Source organism: Protopterus annectens, chromosome 4.part0, assembly GCF_019279795.1.
Source record: "Protopterus annectens isolate FY-2018-M chromosome 4.part0, PAN1.0, whole genome shotgun sequence".
Classification (NCBI taxonomy): Eukaryota; Metazoa; Chordata; order Ceratodontiformes; family Protopteridae; genus Protopterus; species Protopterus annectens.
This window is the reverse complement of record NC_056733.1, coordinates 626,737,673-626,757,747: the sequence shown is the minus strand read 5'-3', so window position 1 is coordinate 626,757,747 and position 20,075 is coordinate 626,737,673. Positions and strand designations below refer to the sequence as shown.

General features: G+C 41.0%; 1 protein-coding gene across 1 annotated transcript in view; it reads left to right on the top strand.

The window, feature by feature from the left end:
* The window catches only part of CIT (citron rho-interacting serine/threonine kinase), a 3,433,971-nt gene that overhangs the window by 284,863 nt on the left and 3,129,033 nt on the right, over positions 1-20,075 (top strand). The window contains exon 9 of the mRNA XM_044069760.1: positions 7,150-7,303. Within this exon, the coding sequence (XP_043925695.1) occupies positions 7,150-7,303 (154 nt within the window). The remainder of the gene's footprint in view (positions 1-7,149; positions 7,304-20,075) is intronic.

Below are 20,075 nucleotides of genomic sequence, written 5' to 3'. Positions count from 1 at the left end.
ACATGCCGTTCAGTGGAAAGACTCCCTTTCTCCACTTTTTCCTGTGAATCTAGGAGTACCCCAAGAATCAGTTCTAGGACCCCTATGTTTCACTATATTCACAAATAACCTACACAAAGCCATCCCTCTAGCAAACCTTGTATAATATGCTGACGACTCCATCCTAATCTGCTCTGCCCCCACCCTCCTACAACTACAAATGAAGACCCAAGAAGCCTTTACATCCATTAAAACCTGGTTAACAAACTCTCAGCTAATACTAAATCCTAAAAAGACACAACTTATTGTCTTAAATCCCTCCAAAGCAACTGTACCCATTCCCACATTCACTATATTCGCAGTGGGTACTGCCCCTATTTCTCAGTCGCACAGTCTGAACTAATAGAGGTCATAATCCACCACAATATGAAATTTGACAAAAATATAGCTCTTGCAATTAGCAAAGTCCACAAAAAACTAGGTCCTCTTTACAGATGTAAAAACTTCCTAACTAATAACAGTAAAGTCACCTTAGCTCATACCCATCTTCTCTCAGTTATACTGTATGCCTCTCCTATCCTAGTTAATCTAAACAAAAGTGATATAAATAAGCTATCTGCATGCTGCAACAAAATAGCAAAACTTGACACAAACTCCTCCTGCCGAACTCATCACTGTCAAGCCCTAAAACGGCTCTCTTGGTTGGAACTTCCAAACACCTTAGCCTTAAACCAACTCACTCTAGGCCACCAAATACTATACCATCTCAATAAATATCCAGCATTACAAGACCTGATCACCCTTTACTCCAGTCACAGAGAAGTAGGATCCACCAACAAGGATCTAACTGCAATATCCAAAAGTCATTATAGCTCTGGTGACTCCCTTTATTCTAGTAACATTGCCAAGACTTGGAACTCCCTACCACTCAAAATTAGTACTCAGTCCAACAAAACCACCATCAAAAATCAACTCAAATCCTACCTAAAGAACTCTTGGACCTGCAATTGCTTAGCACCTGGCTGATCTACTACTAATGTTGCTCCCTTATCCATCAGCTTGTATCTTTAAAACTCCCACCAATTAACTGTATGTAACTTCACTTCAAATGCCTTTCTTAACCACTTCCTCTTCTCTGACCTGGTGCCTATCCCATAGCACTATTTCCCCCTAGTTTAAGCAGAAGAGTCTCACCTTTTCATGGAATTTACCCACATACAAACATACTAATAACTTCTCTAAGACCACTTATCTTAGTATTTTTATCCTTATAATTTCTGCATTACCTCTACTAAACTAACTGTATGTTTATACAATTGTCACTGCAGTGACAGCAGTCACCAGAGCCGTACACAAGGGTAAGGTGGTGCACACAGCCTATCTTGACCTCGCCAAGGCTTTCAACACCATCCCGCACTCTGGTATTATAGATAAACTCACCGGACTAGGCATAAATCCATATGTCACAAGATGGGTGGCCAACAGGCTCGCTGACAGAACCCACACAGTGAAAGTAGCCGACTCCAAATCCGACTTCAGACCAGTGACAAGTGGAGTACCACAGGGTTCGGTCCTGGGTCTTCTCCTGTTTGGTATCTACTTCTCTGAAGTCCAGGCTAATACAGCTGGTCTCTTGCTAACGAAATATGCAGACAACTGCAGACTAGGAGCCATAATAGATTCGCCTAATGATGTGGACATGCTACAAAGTGGCCTTACTGAGACTGATGCTTGGTGTCAAAGTCATGGCCTAAAGCTCGATGCCAAGAAGTGCATTTTCATCCCCTTTATGAAAAACACAATGCCCATGAACTACCACATAACTGGTAGCCTACTAAACACCGAAAGTGCGATGAGACCTTGGGACACAGGTGTTCAGTAGTCTCTCCTTTGATAATCACGTCACCATAGTTGTCAGGAAATCCTTCTACGTGGCACATCACATCACAAAGGGGTTCTCCTCCAGAAAAAGAGAGATCATTCCTCTCTACTCATCCCTCATCAGACCCATTATAGAGTACAACGCCCCATTTGGCATGTACCTTGCAAAACATCTCAACAACTAGAAAGGCCACAGAAATACCTCACTAGTAGGATTACTGGCCTCAAACAGACGCCATACACAGACCTTCTCAAAAAACTCCAGCTCTACTCTGTCACATATCACCTACTCAGAGGCGACCTCTGCCTAACATACAAAGCCATGTCTAACCCAGTTCTGATGGACATGCTACATTTCAAGAAATCCCAGTCTCTCTGACCCACACGCTCCAGGGACCTAAACCTTGTCACCACAATAAAAGAATATGCTGGAGGGATAGATTCCTGTCCCAGAGACTTCCCATGCTCTGGAACAGGCTACCCATTCATGTCAAGCAGAGCTCCTCATTAGCCCTCTTTAAGAGAAATCTTTACAGTTGGATGGAAAACAAGAAATAAACCCTAGGGATTACTGCTTTGGCACTGCTCGACAGGGACACAGGAAAATTATTTTCTTGGGTAGCGAAAGCCAGGGCATCTTGTTTGGCTAGGCATATATAGACCCTAGGGCCGATAGCTTAGTACATACCTATGAACCTATGTTATATTTTTATGGTTCTTATCATATTTAGTTACCTGTTATATTTTCTAAATTGTACTGTCCATACCACGTTTGTCTATGTAAAGTTCATATTTACTGCATCTTACCAAATGTTATGGAGTTTTCTCCCTGGGCCTCCACTGAAAATGGATGGCTGTGTCCAGTCGGACCCTCCTGGTAAACAAATGTAAATAAGTAAAATAAATCTTTATCAGACCCATATGTCTAGGTATTTGATGGCCCTCCTTTCCCAGGTTTCTCAGGTTATTTCTGATCTTTCAGACTTTGAGGGCAAAATGCCTCTCTTTCCCTGGTAGAGACTTCCTCCCAGGTGGCTCGTTATTCTATCAAGTGTAGTTATGATGCAGCAGATACTTCTTCTAGGGCTGCTACTTTTGGGTTAGTGACGAGGAGGTATTCTTGGCTTTGGCTTCAACTTTTGCCTGAGGTTATCAAGGCTAAGTTGATGGATGCCCCTCTTGATAAGAAACACTTGTTTGGTGAAGCTGCTGCTGCTATCTTTAATTCCCTTCAGGATAAGGGAAAGGCTTTACAGTAACTTAAATGCGTTTGTTTCTCCTGTTCCTAAATTTCAGAGAAACAACCCCAATAATCCTTGGTTCGCAGGCAATCTCGCCCTCCTCCTAGTGGCAAAAAGTGTGGCAAGTGGGCTCCTCCTGCTAAGGCTACTCAGACTTTCAGTGCCTCAGAACTCACCCTTTCCAGATAAACCAGGTGCTGTCTGACTATCGTATTCTTCCCAGCCACTTTCCTCTCACCACCTCTCTCCAATCCTGTTTGGCTACAGATTACTAAAAATTCCTAGGTTCTGTTCTTTATTTACCATGATATTTCTTGGTGTGGAAATCCCTTCTTTTTATGGAGATTCCTTGGCCCCCTCAGTAACAACTCTTCTTTTTTCTGGAGGTACTCCGGGACCTGTTGACTCAGGGTACTATTCAGAACGTGCCTGTGTCCCAAAGGGGGAGAGGTGTTTACTCCAGGATGTTTCTAGTACTCAGAAAAGGGGCTCATGTAAACACTTTTCTGAAGGTGTCCTCTTTTCGAATGGGTTCCCTTCAGACTTTGTTCTCTTTTGCTTCCTTGGGGTTTAGATGGTGTCTCTGGATCTCAGGGGATGGTTATCTCCATATTCCGATCCATCCCCTTTTCAGGAAGTTTTTAAGTTTCTCTGTTGATTCCTGGCATTTTTAGTTCTTTGCTTTGCTCTTTGGTCTTTCTACTGCCCCAAGGGTATTCACTAAGTGCCTTTCTCCTGTGATTGCTTTTTGCAGGATTCAGGGGATCCAAGTATTTCCTTACTTGGGCGATCTTCTGTTTCATGCATCCTCTCCAGAGATCCTGTTGCAAAATCTCCAATTTGCCTTTCTTTTCTTGAGAACCTGAGGTTTACAATAAACTCCAAAAAGTCTTTTCTTACTTCTTCTCAGGACCATGTTTTTTTTGGGTTGCAAGATTCAGATGGTGCCTTTGCTGACATCCCTACCTTCTCCCAGGGCCTTGACCCTCATTTCCTTCTTTCAAACTCTTCTAACGCTAGTGTTGATTACAGCTAGGGAGTTTCTAAGACTTCAGCATTTCATGGCATCCAGCATCCCCATGTGCCATCTGGCCAAACAACACATGAGGAAGTTTCAGTGGTTCCTGAAGTCAGTTTGGCTTTAACATGCTCATCCCCTAGAATTTGTAGTTTCTCTTCTAACTTGTCTCAAGAAGGAGCTCCACTGGTGGATTCAGCAGTTGTCCCTAAATCCAGGGCTCCCTTTTCATCTCCCTCTTCCCTCTCAGGAGCTGTTTACAGACTCTTCAGATGTAGGACGGGGAGCAGCTTTTGGCTGCCTAAAGGTACAGGAAGTGTGGTCACTTCTTCAACAGAAGGAGCACAGGTGTGAGAGAGAATGATAGCCCTTCTGCTGGTTCTTCAGGCTTTTCATCCTCTTTTCCCTGGGACCTATCAAGTTGTTTACAGACAACACCACAGTGATATGGTATGTAAACAAACGGGGGAACCAGATCTTATTTACTTTGCTAATTGGCAGTGCTGGTATGGGATCTCGCTCTGTGTCAAGTGACTCTTCAGGCAGTTTACATTCCCTCAGGTCAAAACATTGCGCCAGACACTCTGAGCAGGTCCTTAACTCAATCCCACGATTGGATACTTCTCAGGGATGTGTTTCTGGTCATTGTCCACCAGTGGGGTACTCTTTAAATAGATCTATTTGCTTCCCCTCTGAACAGAGAACTTCCTCTATTTTGTACCAGAGTTCCAGGTCTTCTGGTGTAGAAAGTGGATGCTCTCTCTGTCTTGGAAGGGGATGTTTCTTTATGCTTTACCTCCCCGTCTCCTCATTCCAAATGTCCTATTCAAAATTCAACAGGACACTTCCAAAATCTTGTTGATGACTTCCATTTGGCCGAGACAGCATTGGTTCCCTCCTCTTCTGCATTTAGCCAAGGGCAGTCATCATGAGTTACCTCACAAGGTGGACCTACTCGCACAAGACATTGAATTTCTTATCTACCCCCACTTGTCCACACTTCAACTGACTCTGTGGATGATAGGATTTTGATTGCACATAGACACCTTTTTTTCTGAGGACTTGCTTAGGGTCCTGCTGGAGTCCAGGAAACCCAGTACTAGGAAATCCTACAAAAGGAAGAAGTTTTCTGTTTGGTATCTTTCTTGTAACCTGCATCCACTTTCTGGAGATGTTCCTTTGGCTCTGTCTTATCTGTGTTTATTGCTCAATGCTAGGTTGGCTTATTCTTCTGTTAAGGCTCACTTATCAGTTCTCTGCTTGTCTGCCTTTATCTCCTCCTTTAGCTTCTAGATTTGAACCTAAACAATTCCTTAAAGGCATCCTTCATATTAAACCTCCCAAGAGGCTGTTCCTCCTTCCTGGGATCTTAATTTTGTTTTGGAGAAATTGACTCTGGCTCCTTTTGGGCTTGCAGCTTCAATTTCCTTGCAGCATTGCTCCTGGAAGACTGTTCTTTTGTTAGCTTTGAGCTTCAAGCCCTTATGGCTTGTCCTCCTTTTTTGGTCTTTCATAAGGACAGGGTGCCCTTGCATACTAATCCTTCTTTCATGCCTAAAGTGGTGAATGAGTTGTTCCTTAATCAGTCTATTCATTTGCTCACGTTTTTCCCTTCTCCACAATCTGCCAGTGGGAAGGTGCTGCACACTTTAGAGGTGCATAGACAATTCAAATTTTATTTGGATAAGGCTAAGACGATCAGGAAATATGATGCTCTGTTTCCTTTCATCCCAGGTCCTTGGGATTAGCTGTATCCAAGCAAACTTTCTTCTTTGATCTCAAAAGCGATTTCTTTTTATTCGTTTCATGGTTATAGCCTTCCTTTTTTGTTAAGGCTCATTCTACTAGGGCTGTGGCTTCTTGTGGTGCCTTTTTTCAAGGGTTTGGATACCAGCTCTATTCTTGAGGCATCTACCTGGACTTCTGTGAATACATTTACCAAGCACTACAAGTTGGATGGAATCTCCAGAGCTAGATCTGGTTTTGCTAGGGCCATCCTTCATGACTTCCTACAGGGCCCTGCTGGTTCTTCCTCCTCCCAAGTTTCTTCCTTATCTTTGTCACTCTCCCTAATGTTATAAATAATGCAACAGTGAAATGGAAGGACATAGTACAGTTGTGTAAAATCTTGCCATAACGGTAGATGTCCTTCCCTTCACTTTTGCAGTATTCACTCTATCCCTCTTCCCCCTGGTCTATTTGTCTTCTGGATGGTACTGGTTACCTCTTGTTTTTCCATGGACAGGCGTTCCTACTGGGGCTTTTAGTTCTGAGGGTGGTACGTCTGGACATCACCATTATGCCCTACGCTACATGAAAAGCATGTGTGTGATATACGGCGTACTTTAAAGCAGCCTTAGGCTTTGCTATACTAGCCGGATGTTGGGCTGCCCTAGGCAGGAGATCCCTAATGTTATGAATACTGCAACAGTGAAGAGAAGGACATCTACCGTTAGATTTTACACAACTGTACTTTATTTTGGTATGTAAATAAAGGATCCCTACTCTTCTTTGATAAATGCTGAGAGATCTTTTACAACTACCTGAGCTGCTACCAACTCAGACAGATGGGGCATCAGTTTAGTGTATGTGGTATCTATTTTATGTACTATAGACTGTGCCCAGTCAGTTGATAAATTTGAAATGGTGATGGTAGTAGTTGAATGAGCCTTTCTAGTTGACACTTGATTCACAGCCTAGCAGCAGTCACAAGCATCCCCAAGTTGAAAAGACAGAGACATTTCAGAGTTGTGCTGAGCTGGGTACCAAAGAATAGAGAATGTCATTCATTACTCACTGCAGAGAACCTTCCCGAACAGATAATCTGATATAATATAAATTCATATCCATTGTTTTCTTTTGTGCTGGATCACTGAAGCATTTGCATTCCATTTCTGAGTATACTTGAGCAGTACACCACTTATTTTTCTGAAATGTGCTAGTGTAATATTGTACTTAATCTAGTTTGAGCAAATGTTGAAGTTTTTGTTTGATCGGTAGGTGTTCAAGCTTTTTGTATAATCATTTCAGAGTTTCCTGAAATTTCCTGGAGAAGGTAAAGTCAGTAAGAATCTTGTGGATCTGTTACAAAGTCTGCTGTGCCTTGCAAAAGAAAGACTGACCTATGAGGGACTTTGCTGCCACCCGTTCTTTGCAGAAACAGATTGGAGCAACATCCATCATTGTAAGTAGCATTTACTGCTGAGATCTGTTAGACAGAGGCTGTTTCACTGTTAAGGGGCAGTGACAAAACACTTAAGGGATGTGAAACAGATAAGACATTAGTTAACAGTTTCACTAATTAAACTCTAGAGCTCCCAGTCTTGGGATATAATTGTAATGAATGACTCATGTTGTACACTGTTTTTGTCAGTGTGACATTCTACTTTCACATCCAGCTGTTAAATTACTTTGTACTGTCTTTGGATCATTTTTGTGCTTGCACCCATACTGTTATAATTTCAAAACTGTTGAAAAGGTTTTGAAACACTCTACGAAAGTTTTACTGCAGTAGGTGTTTGGAATGAATGTGATTATTTCCCATCTGTAAATATTTAAATATTTACCAGTGTTTATTGTTTTATAGTAGTGATCATAATTTGCAGTATTTAATATGCAAGTTTTGGACTGTGGAGTCATTCACATTGTTTCACCGTTCATCTTCTTTGAAGTTACAGGAGGGTTAGTGTCAGGACAAATGTGGCAGTATTAGAACAGCAGGAAGTGCTAGCTCAGTCATGAGGTGTTGCAGGAGCTTGACAGCGCCCACTCATTCCTTGTAAGCCTTTGACTGATCCTGTAGGTTGCATTTCTTGTATACCTCATAAAGCATTTGGAATTATTCTTCATTAGTGTCTACACTGCATAATTGTCAGTTGAGTTTCTTGATCAAGTGTGTGCTAAAGTATGTATAGGACATAATCTAAGTATATAAACTATGTTCATATTTTCCAAGGTTCAACTCTGAAGGTTTAATCAGTCTGATTTTTTTTTTTCTTTTCATTCGACACTCTTCTGGTTCTTGCTCTGTGTCTGACAGTACCTGTATCAAAGCAGCGAAAAGTTATACTGTATTGTACTTAATGTGTTCCGCAGCTGGATGATCAGCAAAGTTAATAGCTGTCTTCTTGGTGTCACTTTAACTGTTAATATGTATTTGTTTTTAAGAGTTCCAAAGGGTAGCTCAGACATGAAAAGAACCTGTATATAAGTAGGCTTGTTCGTGCAGTATTGTAAATATAGTACAAAGGCAGATCTCGGGCTTTATCCTCAAAGGACCATGATTAATAATCTGTAACCGTATATTAACTCCATCTCTCTCAGGGAAACTGTAATAAGATGTCTGGTTGCCCTGCTCGTATTTGAGTTTCATATTTATATGTGTGTGTGTATATATATATATATATATATATATATATATATATATATATATATATATATATACACGCACACACACACACACACATATATATATATATATATATATATATATATATATATATATATATATACACACACACACACACACACACACACACACACACAAATATTGTTTTTTTTTTTGTTAGTTTGTGAACTTAACATTGTATTCTGTCTCTTGCTTTATTGCAGTGCCACTTTGATTTTTAAGATTTGTTTTCTTTTTTTCTTTCATAGTTATTGAAAGTTCTTGTGTATCATTCTGTGAGGTCTAATATGCTGAGTAGCAGTAACTTGTCTACATGGATTTTACTTAAGAATTCCAGGATGAATTATGACTACTTGCAAACTGATTTTTCTGTTTATTCCATTTGCAAGGGGAGGTTTGTCCCATCTTATTCCCATGTAGCTAGTTGTAGAGAAGGGGGGGCAAGAGCCCCATGGTACAGCACAGAAAACGAACTTGTCCTCACTTTGAAAGTGGATTTTAAGACCGTGTGCATGCAAAAGAAGTCAGTTGCATCTTTTCTTTCCCCTTTTGAAAATTAAGATGATGAAGGTAATTGCTCTGTCCCTTTGCCGCAGATTTGGCAAGTAACTAGAGTGGTCCTGTCCTTATTCCCCTCCCCTTTGAATTTTAAGAAACCTGTACCTTCCAAAGGAGAACTCGATTGCATTTTTTCGCTGGAAACCTTTAGGTGTAGTATATCAGGCAGACAACTTTCAAGTTTCTCCATGTAGCTTTAATTGTCAGTAACCTTTTTATAGTTTTATTTTAGTTTTGATTAGTCAAGCATGCACAATCTGTGCATAAGCTGTAGATCGGGGCTGATCCAGTCTTAAGTATTTACTCTTCAGGGCTTTTAAGAGTTTACCCCAGACTTACGCCAGCTTGGCACGTAGAAACCAGACTCTGGCTCTCTATAGCTGGTTCCAGGTTTGCAGTGGAATGGACTTGGGCTCTTTCAACGTAAGTTGCAAAAGTTTTAAAAAGTCCCCTCTCCCATCTTTCCTGCCTATTTAAACTTTTTGGTTATTTAACTAGGTCCAACATAACCTTCATCTTACCTTTTTCAGGAGTAATTAGTACAAATTCTTGTTTAAGTCCTCCTGTCTTGCAGGCTATGCTAATTTCACTACACCCAATCACCTGTTGCCTATCTATCTGTATTTAATATTCTGTTTTCAGTGTTGTGTTTTTTTTTTAATCTAGTTAGTTTAGCGTGTATGTATGTGTGAGAAGGAGGTTATGCTATAGGCAAATATCAAGAAATGTGATCACATGATTCCTCCACAATACAGCCATGTGCTGTGCGCACGGTATGCTTGGGAACCCAAAAATACCAGTGGTTCTGGAAAGAGATTGACATAAGGTGTCTAGGTGGAAAAGTCTGTTCCTCCTTTAGAAGTAGAGCTAGACAAATTTTCTCTCTCAAAGCCACCCTCTGCTAAGTATTGTTAGATTTCTGACTCTGCACCATAGTTTAGTTACATTGGAGCTGCACTACAACAAAATGATGGAGGCTGTTTTGCAGGGGCAGATAAAGAGCATCTGTATCATATCGCATGATGAAAAGAGCGAACGCTCTTTCATCGGACCGATAATATCAAAATAAAAAAGTGAACACACGGAACAGCAAATTTTTTTATCCCAGGGAAAAAAATTGCTGCTCCGCAAAAAAAAAAAAAAAGTTTAAACACAAAATGAAGTGGGGCTTCAACCCCCACACTCCCCCCTACTTAAGTATTCCATCTCATAGATCGCACCATAGTGGAGGAAATGGCAAAATCCCGAAGACGGCCCACCAATTTTTTTTCCCTGGGGAAAAAAATCAATGTTCCATGACTTCTCTTTTTTTTCTCCTTTCAACATTATTAGATTGATGAAAGAGCGTTCTCTCTTTTCATCATCCAATAATGTGATATAGATCCGATAAAGATGGGTGGTATCCCATCTTCCCATATGACCATGTCAGATAGGATTTCTGATTCTCCATCAGCTGTTAAATTATCTTTCTCAGTGGCCCCTGTTTTGGTATCCAACTTGATAGGACCAGAGAGTACCCAACCAAGTGCAGCAGTTGATATTAGTAGGTACAAGAGTGTTAACTGTCGTCTGCACTGTAGTACCACAATTGTTTCTTCCTTGTTTGTTGAATCTGAAGTTGCCAGCCATACTCTTAGTTCCATTCTTATCCTTGGAACCAAGATTCTTGATGGTGACAGTAGTTGGGATGAAACTGTGGTGCAGTGTGCACATTTCAATTTCATCGTCTGGTCCTTATCTACCTTGGTTGATGTCCTAGTTATCAGAGTGGCTAATGGATATCAACATTTGTGTAACTGTTACATTTTTCAATGCAGAGCCCTCCCCTGCTACTTGCTACTGTACAGGTTCTGACCCAAGGTCGTTTTCACTCTACTACTGTGGCCTTCTATCTTCAGCCTAAGGGTAGGCTATTTTTTATGCCATGCTCAAACACAAAGTTAATCCATAATTAGAAAGCCCCTGAAGAGACTTACCAAGGTCTGGATCATCTTCTGCTTCCTCCTTACCCTTGGGAGTACTCTCAGTGAGGAGATCCTGTTTCAGACATGGAAGGGGGAGATCAAGGCAGCCCTCACACATCCCTACAGATGACCCCACATTGGGTGAGATTTTGGAGTATATGGAGAAAAGGAGGAGCAGGCTCTGTAACTTCCCCATTCATTACTAGAGAAGACCTTGCAGGATTGTTTCCAATCTTCTCCCTTAAACTCCTGGTGATGTCCCCCGGTGATAAAGGTGAACTCTAGTGTAGTCAGGGAGCCAGGAAAATATCCTGATTTAGTAACCCCATAACAAGGAGACCAGACAGGATCTTCCTGCAGGGTAAGGATTGGGGTTGTTTGATACAGACCACCAGCCATGGACTTAGTCACTGCAGAAGCTCTGAAAAGGGAACTTGTTCTTCAGAGGCCAGGAATTCACCCTCCTGAGCAAAGAAACATGGTCAATGAATCACTGCAGAAAGCACATTTGTGCCAACAAAATGGGCACAATACATTTGCCCAGAGGTAATGATATTTAGTCAAAACATCTCTGAACAGCAGCTAATTCATCCACTTCAAATATGACTGCACTTGGTGTATGATGTTGCAGGAGTAGAGAGTGCAGTGGTGGTTACTGGCATAATGGTTCTCAGTCATGCATAATGGATTTTGCAAAAGTTTCAAGGCATTCTTCATTAACACCCTTTTTAATAATACTGAATTCTTTAAGCTGAATACCACAAAACATTGTGGGAGGGCAAACAAGAAGCCAAGCATCTCATGACTGTGGGCATTCACTTGATATCACCTCAACAGACGCTCACCAGAAGGCAGACAATTCCTAGGTAAATGTGCGTCAAGTAGAACCAGCAGCAGCAGATGAGTCAATAGTCTTGAAAGAACCAGTGTGGCTGCAGGACTTTCCAGAATAGGCAGGCAGAAATAATAGGCATACCATGGATCTTACACTATCCAGTCCGACCTCTTCAACATAGGACTGGCAGCCACAGACAGCAGTCACTTGGCTCTTCTAAGCTCTACACCTTCTTCTCTTATTCCCAGAGTGCTCCTTGCCTCCTCCTCCTCTTCTAGATATAATTTGCCACATAGGATTATAGGAGGTTACTAGGCTATTGGCCCTGAGGCCCTTATAAGCCTAGCCAAGAATTTAGTCCATATTTAGACAAATCAGCACCCGATGCCCCTGTTCAGCAGGGACACGGGTGGAATCCCAGGGATATATTTTCTGTTTCCCATCTAGTTATCCAGGTTGCGCTTAAAAAGGGGGTTAAAGAGGTGCACTGCTTGATGTGGAGAGGGAGTCTATTCCATAGACGGGGAGTCTCTAGGACACAAATCTGTCCCGCCAACAAGTCTTGCTGATGTCACAGACCAGGTTGAAGCAATGCATGCGGGTTACTCGAGTGGAGCTTGACTTGCAGATATGCAGCAGTCCCATCAAGGTGGGGTCCGTGATTGCCTTGTATACCAGAGAGAGGTCACCTCTGAGGAGTCTGTATGAAACTGAGTAGAGGGATAGGGCTTTTAGCTTATCTGTGTGTGGTAGATGTTTGAATCCCTGGATCCTCCTGGTGAGGAACCTCTTTTTTTCTGTCCAGCTGCTGCATGTGCTTTGCAAGGTACATGCTGAAGGGAGCATTGTACTCAATAATGGGCCTCATAAGGGAAGAATACAGGGATGTTTTGACCTCTTTGTCCCTGGATGAGATGCCCTTACTTATGAGATGGGCCATGTACAAGGCTTTCCGTACAGTGGAAGCAACATGGTGGTCAAAACTCAGGTTGCTATCAATCAGGGTGCCCAAATCTCTCAACTGATTCTGTGTTTAGGACATTGTTATTAATGTGATAATTTGTGGGGATGTCACCCTTCCCAAAGGGGATGATGATGCATTTTTTGTTCAGCTTAAGGCCATGTTTCTGCCACCAGTCATTTGAGTGAGATCCTCTTGGAGGATGTTCACATCACTAAGGGAATTGATGACAGCACCCAGCTTGCAGTCATCTGCAAACTTGATCAGCCAAAGTCCACTGGTTTTGGTCTGCTCCTCAGAAAAGTATATCCCAAATAACAGAAGCCCCAAGACTGAACCCTGGGTTACGCCACTTGTTACGAGTCTACTGCTTGAGGTGGCTTCCCCTATTTTGACTATGTGGATTCTGTCATTGAACCAGTTTGCTACCCATCTGGTAATATATGGATTGATGCCTAATTGACAGAGTTTATCTATTATCCCCTAGTGGGGAATAATCTCAAAGGATTTGGCCAGGTCAAGGTAGGCATAGTGCACCGTCTTCCCCTTGTCCATGGCTTTGGTGACTGTCTCAAAGAAGTTAACCAAATTTAGCAGACATGACCTCCCTTTGACGAAGCCAAGCTGCGTGGGATTAAGTTTTTGTTTAGAGGTTACCAATGACCTTGTTAATGAGATCCATGATAATCTATTCCACAGTCTTGCAGATCAGGCTAGTTAGGCTGATGAGTCTATAATTTCCTGGATCGGTGGATGCTCAACATTTGTGCAAAGGGATGACGGTGGCTGTCCTCCACTCAGCTGGCACAAAGCCAGTACTCAGGTTTTGGTTGAATAGGGTGCCTAATGGTGCTGCATGTTCCTCCTGAGTTCACGTAGGATGTAGCCTGAAATGTTATGTCCCATGGAGGCTGTATTTGTTTGCCTTAGAGAGCAGTGATGACTTGTTCCCTAGATATAAGGGGAAGGGAGCAGTTACTGGGGATGTCCTGATTTACTGATGGGGGGACAGATGGGTAAAGTTTTCACTGAATCTGTCAGCCAGCAAGTTTGCTATATCCACTGCATTTGTATATGGTTGTGTCTTTGACCACCAATTCTGAAGAGATCTGGGTGCTTCCGTTGAAGTTGTGGACATATGTGAAGAAGGCCTTATGATTGTTTTTAGTAGATGTGGTCAATTTGGACTCGAAGTTTGCTTTGGACGATTTCACTAGTGCTCTTATTTGCTTGTTCAGGCTAAGGAGACATTGCTTTCAATTGGGCACCTGCTCCTTCGTGGTCTTGGGCAGCAATTTTTTCCTTTTGTTTTTGGAGTTTATTTATTGCAGATGTCCACCAGATAGGTTTACTCTTCTTTGCAGTGGATGATTTAGTCCTGTCGAGTGTTCCTGATTCCATGCATCTATGTAAATGCTCATATAGTACTTTGGTGTAGTTTTGGATATTGGTGCCAGTTCCTACGGGGGGGGGGGTGTGAAGCTGTTTATACCATCTCTCAGGAGGCTGTAATCCGCTTTGGAGAAGTTTTTATGTTTGATCCTAGCTAGAGGGGGGGGGGTTGGGGGAGATGGTGGCTTTGAAAGTGACCGCTTTATGGTCGTACCGTACCAGGGATGATGACACTGTTGGGATGCTGCAGTGGTTGCCCATGTTGGCTAATACCAAGTCGAAGATATTATCACCTCTTGTGGGGGTATCGACTAGCTGTTCCAAGGCATTTGCATTGACAAAATCAAGGAATCTCAGGGCATTTGTGCTCTGGCATGAGTAGTTCTTCCAGTCTATGTTTGGGAAGTTAGTCACCCAGGTTCGGGGTAAAGAGTTGAATCTTTATAGATTCAAAGAGGTCCAAATAGGCGGATTGGACATCTTGAGTCAGATTTGGGGGCCAGTAGCTAGCTAATATTTGAATAGGGGGTCTTGTTAATGGTTAACTGCACCTGGAGTGTCTCCTATGCATCATACTGTTTGATCAGCTTGGAGGTGTGTATGGCTTTAATGTATATTGAAACTCCACCTCCTTTGGCTTTACTGTCCACAGTTTGGGGTCTGAATGTATGATAGGATGGGTAACCAGGTAAGGCTGTGGTGCTCTCCGCATCTTTGAACCAGGTTTTTGTGACTGCACAAATGTTAGCATTTTCTAGGGTTAGGCATGCTTGCAATGAGTGCAGTTTCATGTTTAGACTCCTAGTGTTTGGCAGCATGACCTTTAATTTGTGTATTTTGAAAATTTTTTGTTGGTAGTTTTAACCTCATCACTTTTCCTAAAAAAGGCACTATAGGGGAGGCAAGAGCCTTTGCCAGAAGTCTGAAGCCCAGCTGAGACAGATGCAGGCCGTCTCTGGCAAAGCATCATGGTCTGTCGATCATATCTTCACAGGCTGTCAGGTACTGGATCCCCCTGTAATGACACTAGAAACTAAGCCAATTGTTAAAGTGAATCATATTCTGTTTGTATTGAGGCATCCTTCTGGGTGAAGGCAGAGTGCTGCTTAAGGATAAGGACATAAGTGCGTGGGACACATATTCAGCGAGCTCAATCATGTCTCTCTTCATATAGTCCAGAGAGGTGCATCTCAAGTCATTCACACCAACATGGACTATGACAGAGTCGTAAAAGTACCAGTTGTTGAGAGACTTAAGTGCGTATATAATACGATGGATACTGGCACCTGACAAACAACTAACCTAGACTTTCTCCTTATCAAGCCAGGTGAGAGGCACACTTGTGTCTCACACAATGGAGTCTCCTATGACTAATATGTTGGGTTTATGGTGAAGCCTTAGTGGCTGTGAGGCACAGGTGTGTGGACTATGCGTGGTATGTGATGTGGAGGGCTGTGGACATTGCGTGTGTTTTTGCCTCTTAGGTCTCCTTTGTTTATGTACGTTTAAGTAGAGGACCTCTGCATATGTAGGTGTGGGTGGTATTTGAGGTGTAGTGATTGTGTTGATAACCTTTTCGGTGCCAGATATACTGGCTTGAGGGGGAAGAGAGCTTGGTCTCTAGGTTCCTAATGTAATTGCATCTCTCACAAATTGTGTTTCTAGGTGGTAGTAGGAGATGGTTGCCCATGTACATGAGGCAGTTGCTACACTGTCTCAGGATGCCCATATCAGCTAGACTGGCAGGAGAAACTGTAGGAAATTGTCCATCCATATTTGTCAGAATTTGAGGGAGAAAGGCCAGGGAGAGCTAAGGAGTGGGCCTAAAGCCCAAGTGCTTAAACCAAAACTCACAGCTTGTAATAACACTCAAAAATAGCACTTAGGCTATAAACAAGCAGTAATAAATGCAACAAAAAAGATGCAGTTGAACACTTTAGAGAACAGGCAGCAAGTAGCAGGAAAAAGGAAAGCAAGATGAAGTAAGAGAGTAGTAGGAAGAAACACAAATTAGAAAAATATAAGCAGCTGACTAAAGTGTCTGTTTTTATTAAGTAAAAGGGAGAGAGCAGGAACAGAAAATAATTAAAGGTTAAGGGCTAAGGGGTTTGGCCTTTCCAAATGATCTCTGTATTAGGTAGAATGAGCTAAAGAGATGGGACTGGGAGGAGTGTCCCAGATCAGATTTAGAGTAGGGGCGGGCAACTGCAAAAGCCACCAACTTTAAGAATGCAACAACAATAGGGTAGGAGAAAAAAAGTTTCAGCACAGATCAGAAAACAAAATTCTTCCAGCTAATGCATAAATAATTAATTCAAGCAAAAATAAAGTGCAGAATTCTGAACAGTTAAAATGCCAAAAAATATTCTTATTAGCTCTGTATTTCCAGTTTGAGAAACGCACTCACTCAGAACACAAGGATATTCTAGCAGTGATATGGTGTCCATTGTTGCTGTTAACCAAGACAGTCATTATTTCTTGTTGTAAAGTTCTTAAAAATTAAACCTATAATTTTTAATGCCTTAGCTTGAAATTTTAATGCATTACTCCTATACTTAAAAGTACCACGCATATTAATACAGAGGTTGACAGAATATAAGGATATACGTAACTCACAGGGGCCTAAGTTTATTTGATATTCAACCATTGGTTTCCCAAAATGCAAAGTAGCACATTTATTCCCCATTAACTATTAGTGTAGTTAAGTCTAACCATTCAGCCACCAAACACATGACATGGAAGTGTTGAAGTGGTCAGTATCCTTTTTCAGTGCAATAACACAACCTAGTTTAACATAGTCTTGGCCATCCAGACATTAGATATCGTAAAAACAAATGAAAATAACAGGTTGAACAATACTGGACCTAGAACTGAGCCCTGGGGGACTCCATTGCTTGCTCCAAGCCAGCTAGATGTGAAATTTCCTATCCTTATCCTCTGCAATTTACAACAAAGGCAGTTAGCCATCCAGTGAACAGCATATGGATTAACTTTGTGTTTGAGCATTGCATCAATGCTAGCAGAAAGAGGGACCCTGTCAAAAGCATTAGGCAATCTCTCTTTAATTTAGCGCTTTCGTCAGTTATATGACTTCTTCATTACATTTGACAATTTTAGAACTAACGTAGTAGTGAATACGAATGTATCTAATATGCCATCGCTAACAGACTGGTTAAAGAATGATTGTTGCTTAACTAATAAGAGTAAAAATAGTAAAACAAGTTTACATGACCAGTTGAGCGAACTGGATCATTGTCTACTTAAGATAAAGAAATTGCAAATGGACTGTAGGAATGTATACGACAAAGAACTGTTCCTAAGGGCCTTCGTATGTGGCTTTATCCGACTGGGCTTGTTGCAGGCTCAGATTTTCACAAAGAACTTATTGAATTTTTTGACAAAGTTGGGTTAGAGTATATGCTAGTACTGTTATTGAGACTTTAAATAATGAAGTAGCATTAATGGACAAGTCATTTACCCAAAACCTGGCTTTTTCTACTAACAAGTTTGAATATTGTCATATATTTCGGACTCTAGATGAACAAATGTTAATAATTAAAAATAAAAAATTGAAAAAGCTCGTCGGGGATGAGAAAAAGTATGCTAACCATACAGCATACCCTTGACCTCCCCCCATCCCAAGAATGGCAACACAACAAAAGAGGGCGGGAAAGGTCTGACAATAATGATGAAATCAACGACCTAGATACATTTGACAAAGATTTTTTAGATGAAGACCCCCCCCCCCCCCGAGCCGGTCGGAACGAATAAAGAACCAGCAGACATTCCAACAAACTCGGGGGAGGGGTCGTTTCAACAACTACCAGTTGAGGAGAGGTACGTCCAACAATCTGGGAATGACCAGAAACTCCTGGAGAAGAAGATAGTGACATTAATATCTGAGAACAATGGAGGGGGGCATTATGCCTTACCACCATTAAAATTATGTAACCATTCAGAGAATGATTTCAAAGTGTAAAATTTTTCAGACTTGATTTTGAATGAAACTATGTGTGACATTTTTGCAAAAGGATTTACTTTTGTTCCTGACAGATCTTTTGATTTAGTCCATGCATTAATGGACTTAAAGCTTTATATCAGGAAATTAAATTTAAATGTTTTGTTTATTAAAATTGAATCAGTTAGTGATCCCTTCAGGATTTCAATCACATATAATCCACCAATACACCCCACCTTAATTTTTTATTAAAGGGTGTGTGAACTCTATTTAAGAGAGTTACACAAAAAAAGTCTGGAATGGGAACCGGATACTTATGAACTTGAATTTGGAAGAGAATTTTCAGCTTGAATTCCTGCTCCATAACAATGGAGTGAGAATAATGAAACCAGACAAAGGTGGGGGTGGGTAGTAATTATGAATAAAGTAGATTATAATAGTAAGATGCATGAGATCTTGAACACTTACACATACACTATGAGCTCCTTGAATGAAAAGAAAGTAGTTTGTAGGAGAATTAAAGGTTTCATCCAAGACATTTTTATTGATGGTTTAATTACTATTAATGAGTTGCACTACCTCACGATAGATTTTCCCACTATCCCATGTATTTTTGGTATTCCAAAAATACGTAAAGATATGTACCAACCACCTATGCGGCCTATTGTGGACGCCAGAGGCTCCATTACCTACCCCTTGGCAAAGTATTTGGACAAGGAATTAAGTAAACTTGTATGGGATGAGCCTAGTGTCTGTATAGATTCGTGGGACTTTCTAAGGAAAATTAATGACATCAGTTATAGTAAAGAATGCCTGTTGGTCACTTCTGATGTGGTTGACCTGTACAGTGTCATGCCACATGACATTGGTTCACAGTGGTTTTGTGAATATCTCCATTCTAAAAATCTAGCACAGGATAGGGTTAATCTTTTTGAACAGATGCTGGATTTAATATTAAGGAACAACTTCATATTATTTGAAGGACAGTATTTCCTTCAGAAAGAGGGAGTGGCAATGGGCTCCGCTTGTGGGGGCCTATATGCCAATATTGTCATGCTCGAGTGGAAAAAACAATATTTAAAGACATCTGAATATTTTCAATTTTGTTAGACAATCATGTGTTATTTGGATGATATGTTTATATTGTGGAAAGGACCTAGAGATACATTGAATGCTTTCCTAGAATATATTAACACCACAACTAGTTTTCTAAAATTCACATATTCAATAAATGATACGAGTATAGCATACCTGGACGTCCTTTTAATGAAGGATGATGTTGGAAACCGGTTTCTAGCAAAGATTTTCCATAAAAATATATACTCCAATAGTTTTTTACATTTTAGTAGCTGTCACCCATTCAAACAAAAAAGGGCAGTTGTAAAGGGGCAGTTTGTCCGTGCTGCCCGTATGACAACTGTATAGGAGACATATATTGAGGAGTGTAATTTGCTGAAACAAATGTTTCTCAAGAGAGGTTATCCAAGTTCATTAATAGACCAAATAGCTAATGAAGTGAACAGTAAGCGAAGGTCTGGGCATTTTGCCCGATTTTAAACATGAAAAACACTAACGTAGTACAAACATTAGAAAATATCTGTTTAACAACTACAGGATTCAACACTATTAATAATAACAGCAAAACCATAATATGTGTATCAGCTACACCAAAGTCGTACGAGAATAGTGTTTTAACAACATTTAACATGGAAGCAAATTACATAAAGAATATTTTGACTAAAAACTGGGAGTTTATTAGGAATGACAAAGTTATGAGAGACATTTTAGGAGAGGCTCCCATTTGTGTATACAAGAAAGGACATTGCTTAAAAAATATATTCGAGACGCACAAAGTTGAGCAGTATAAAGGGTTTTTGCAC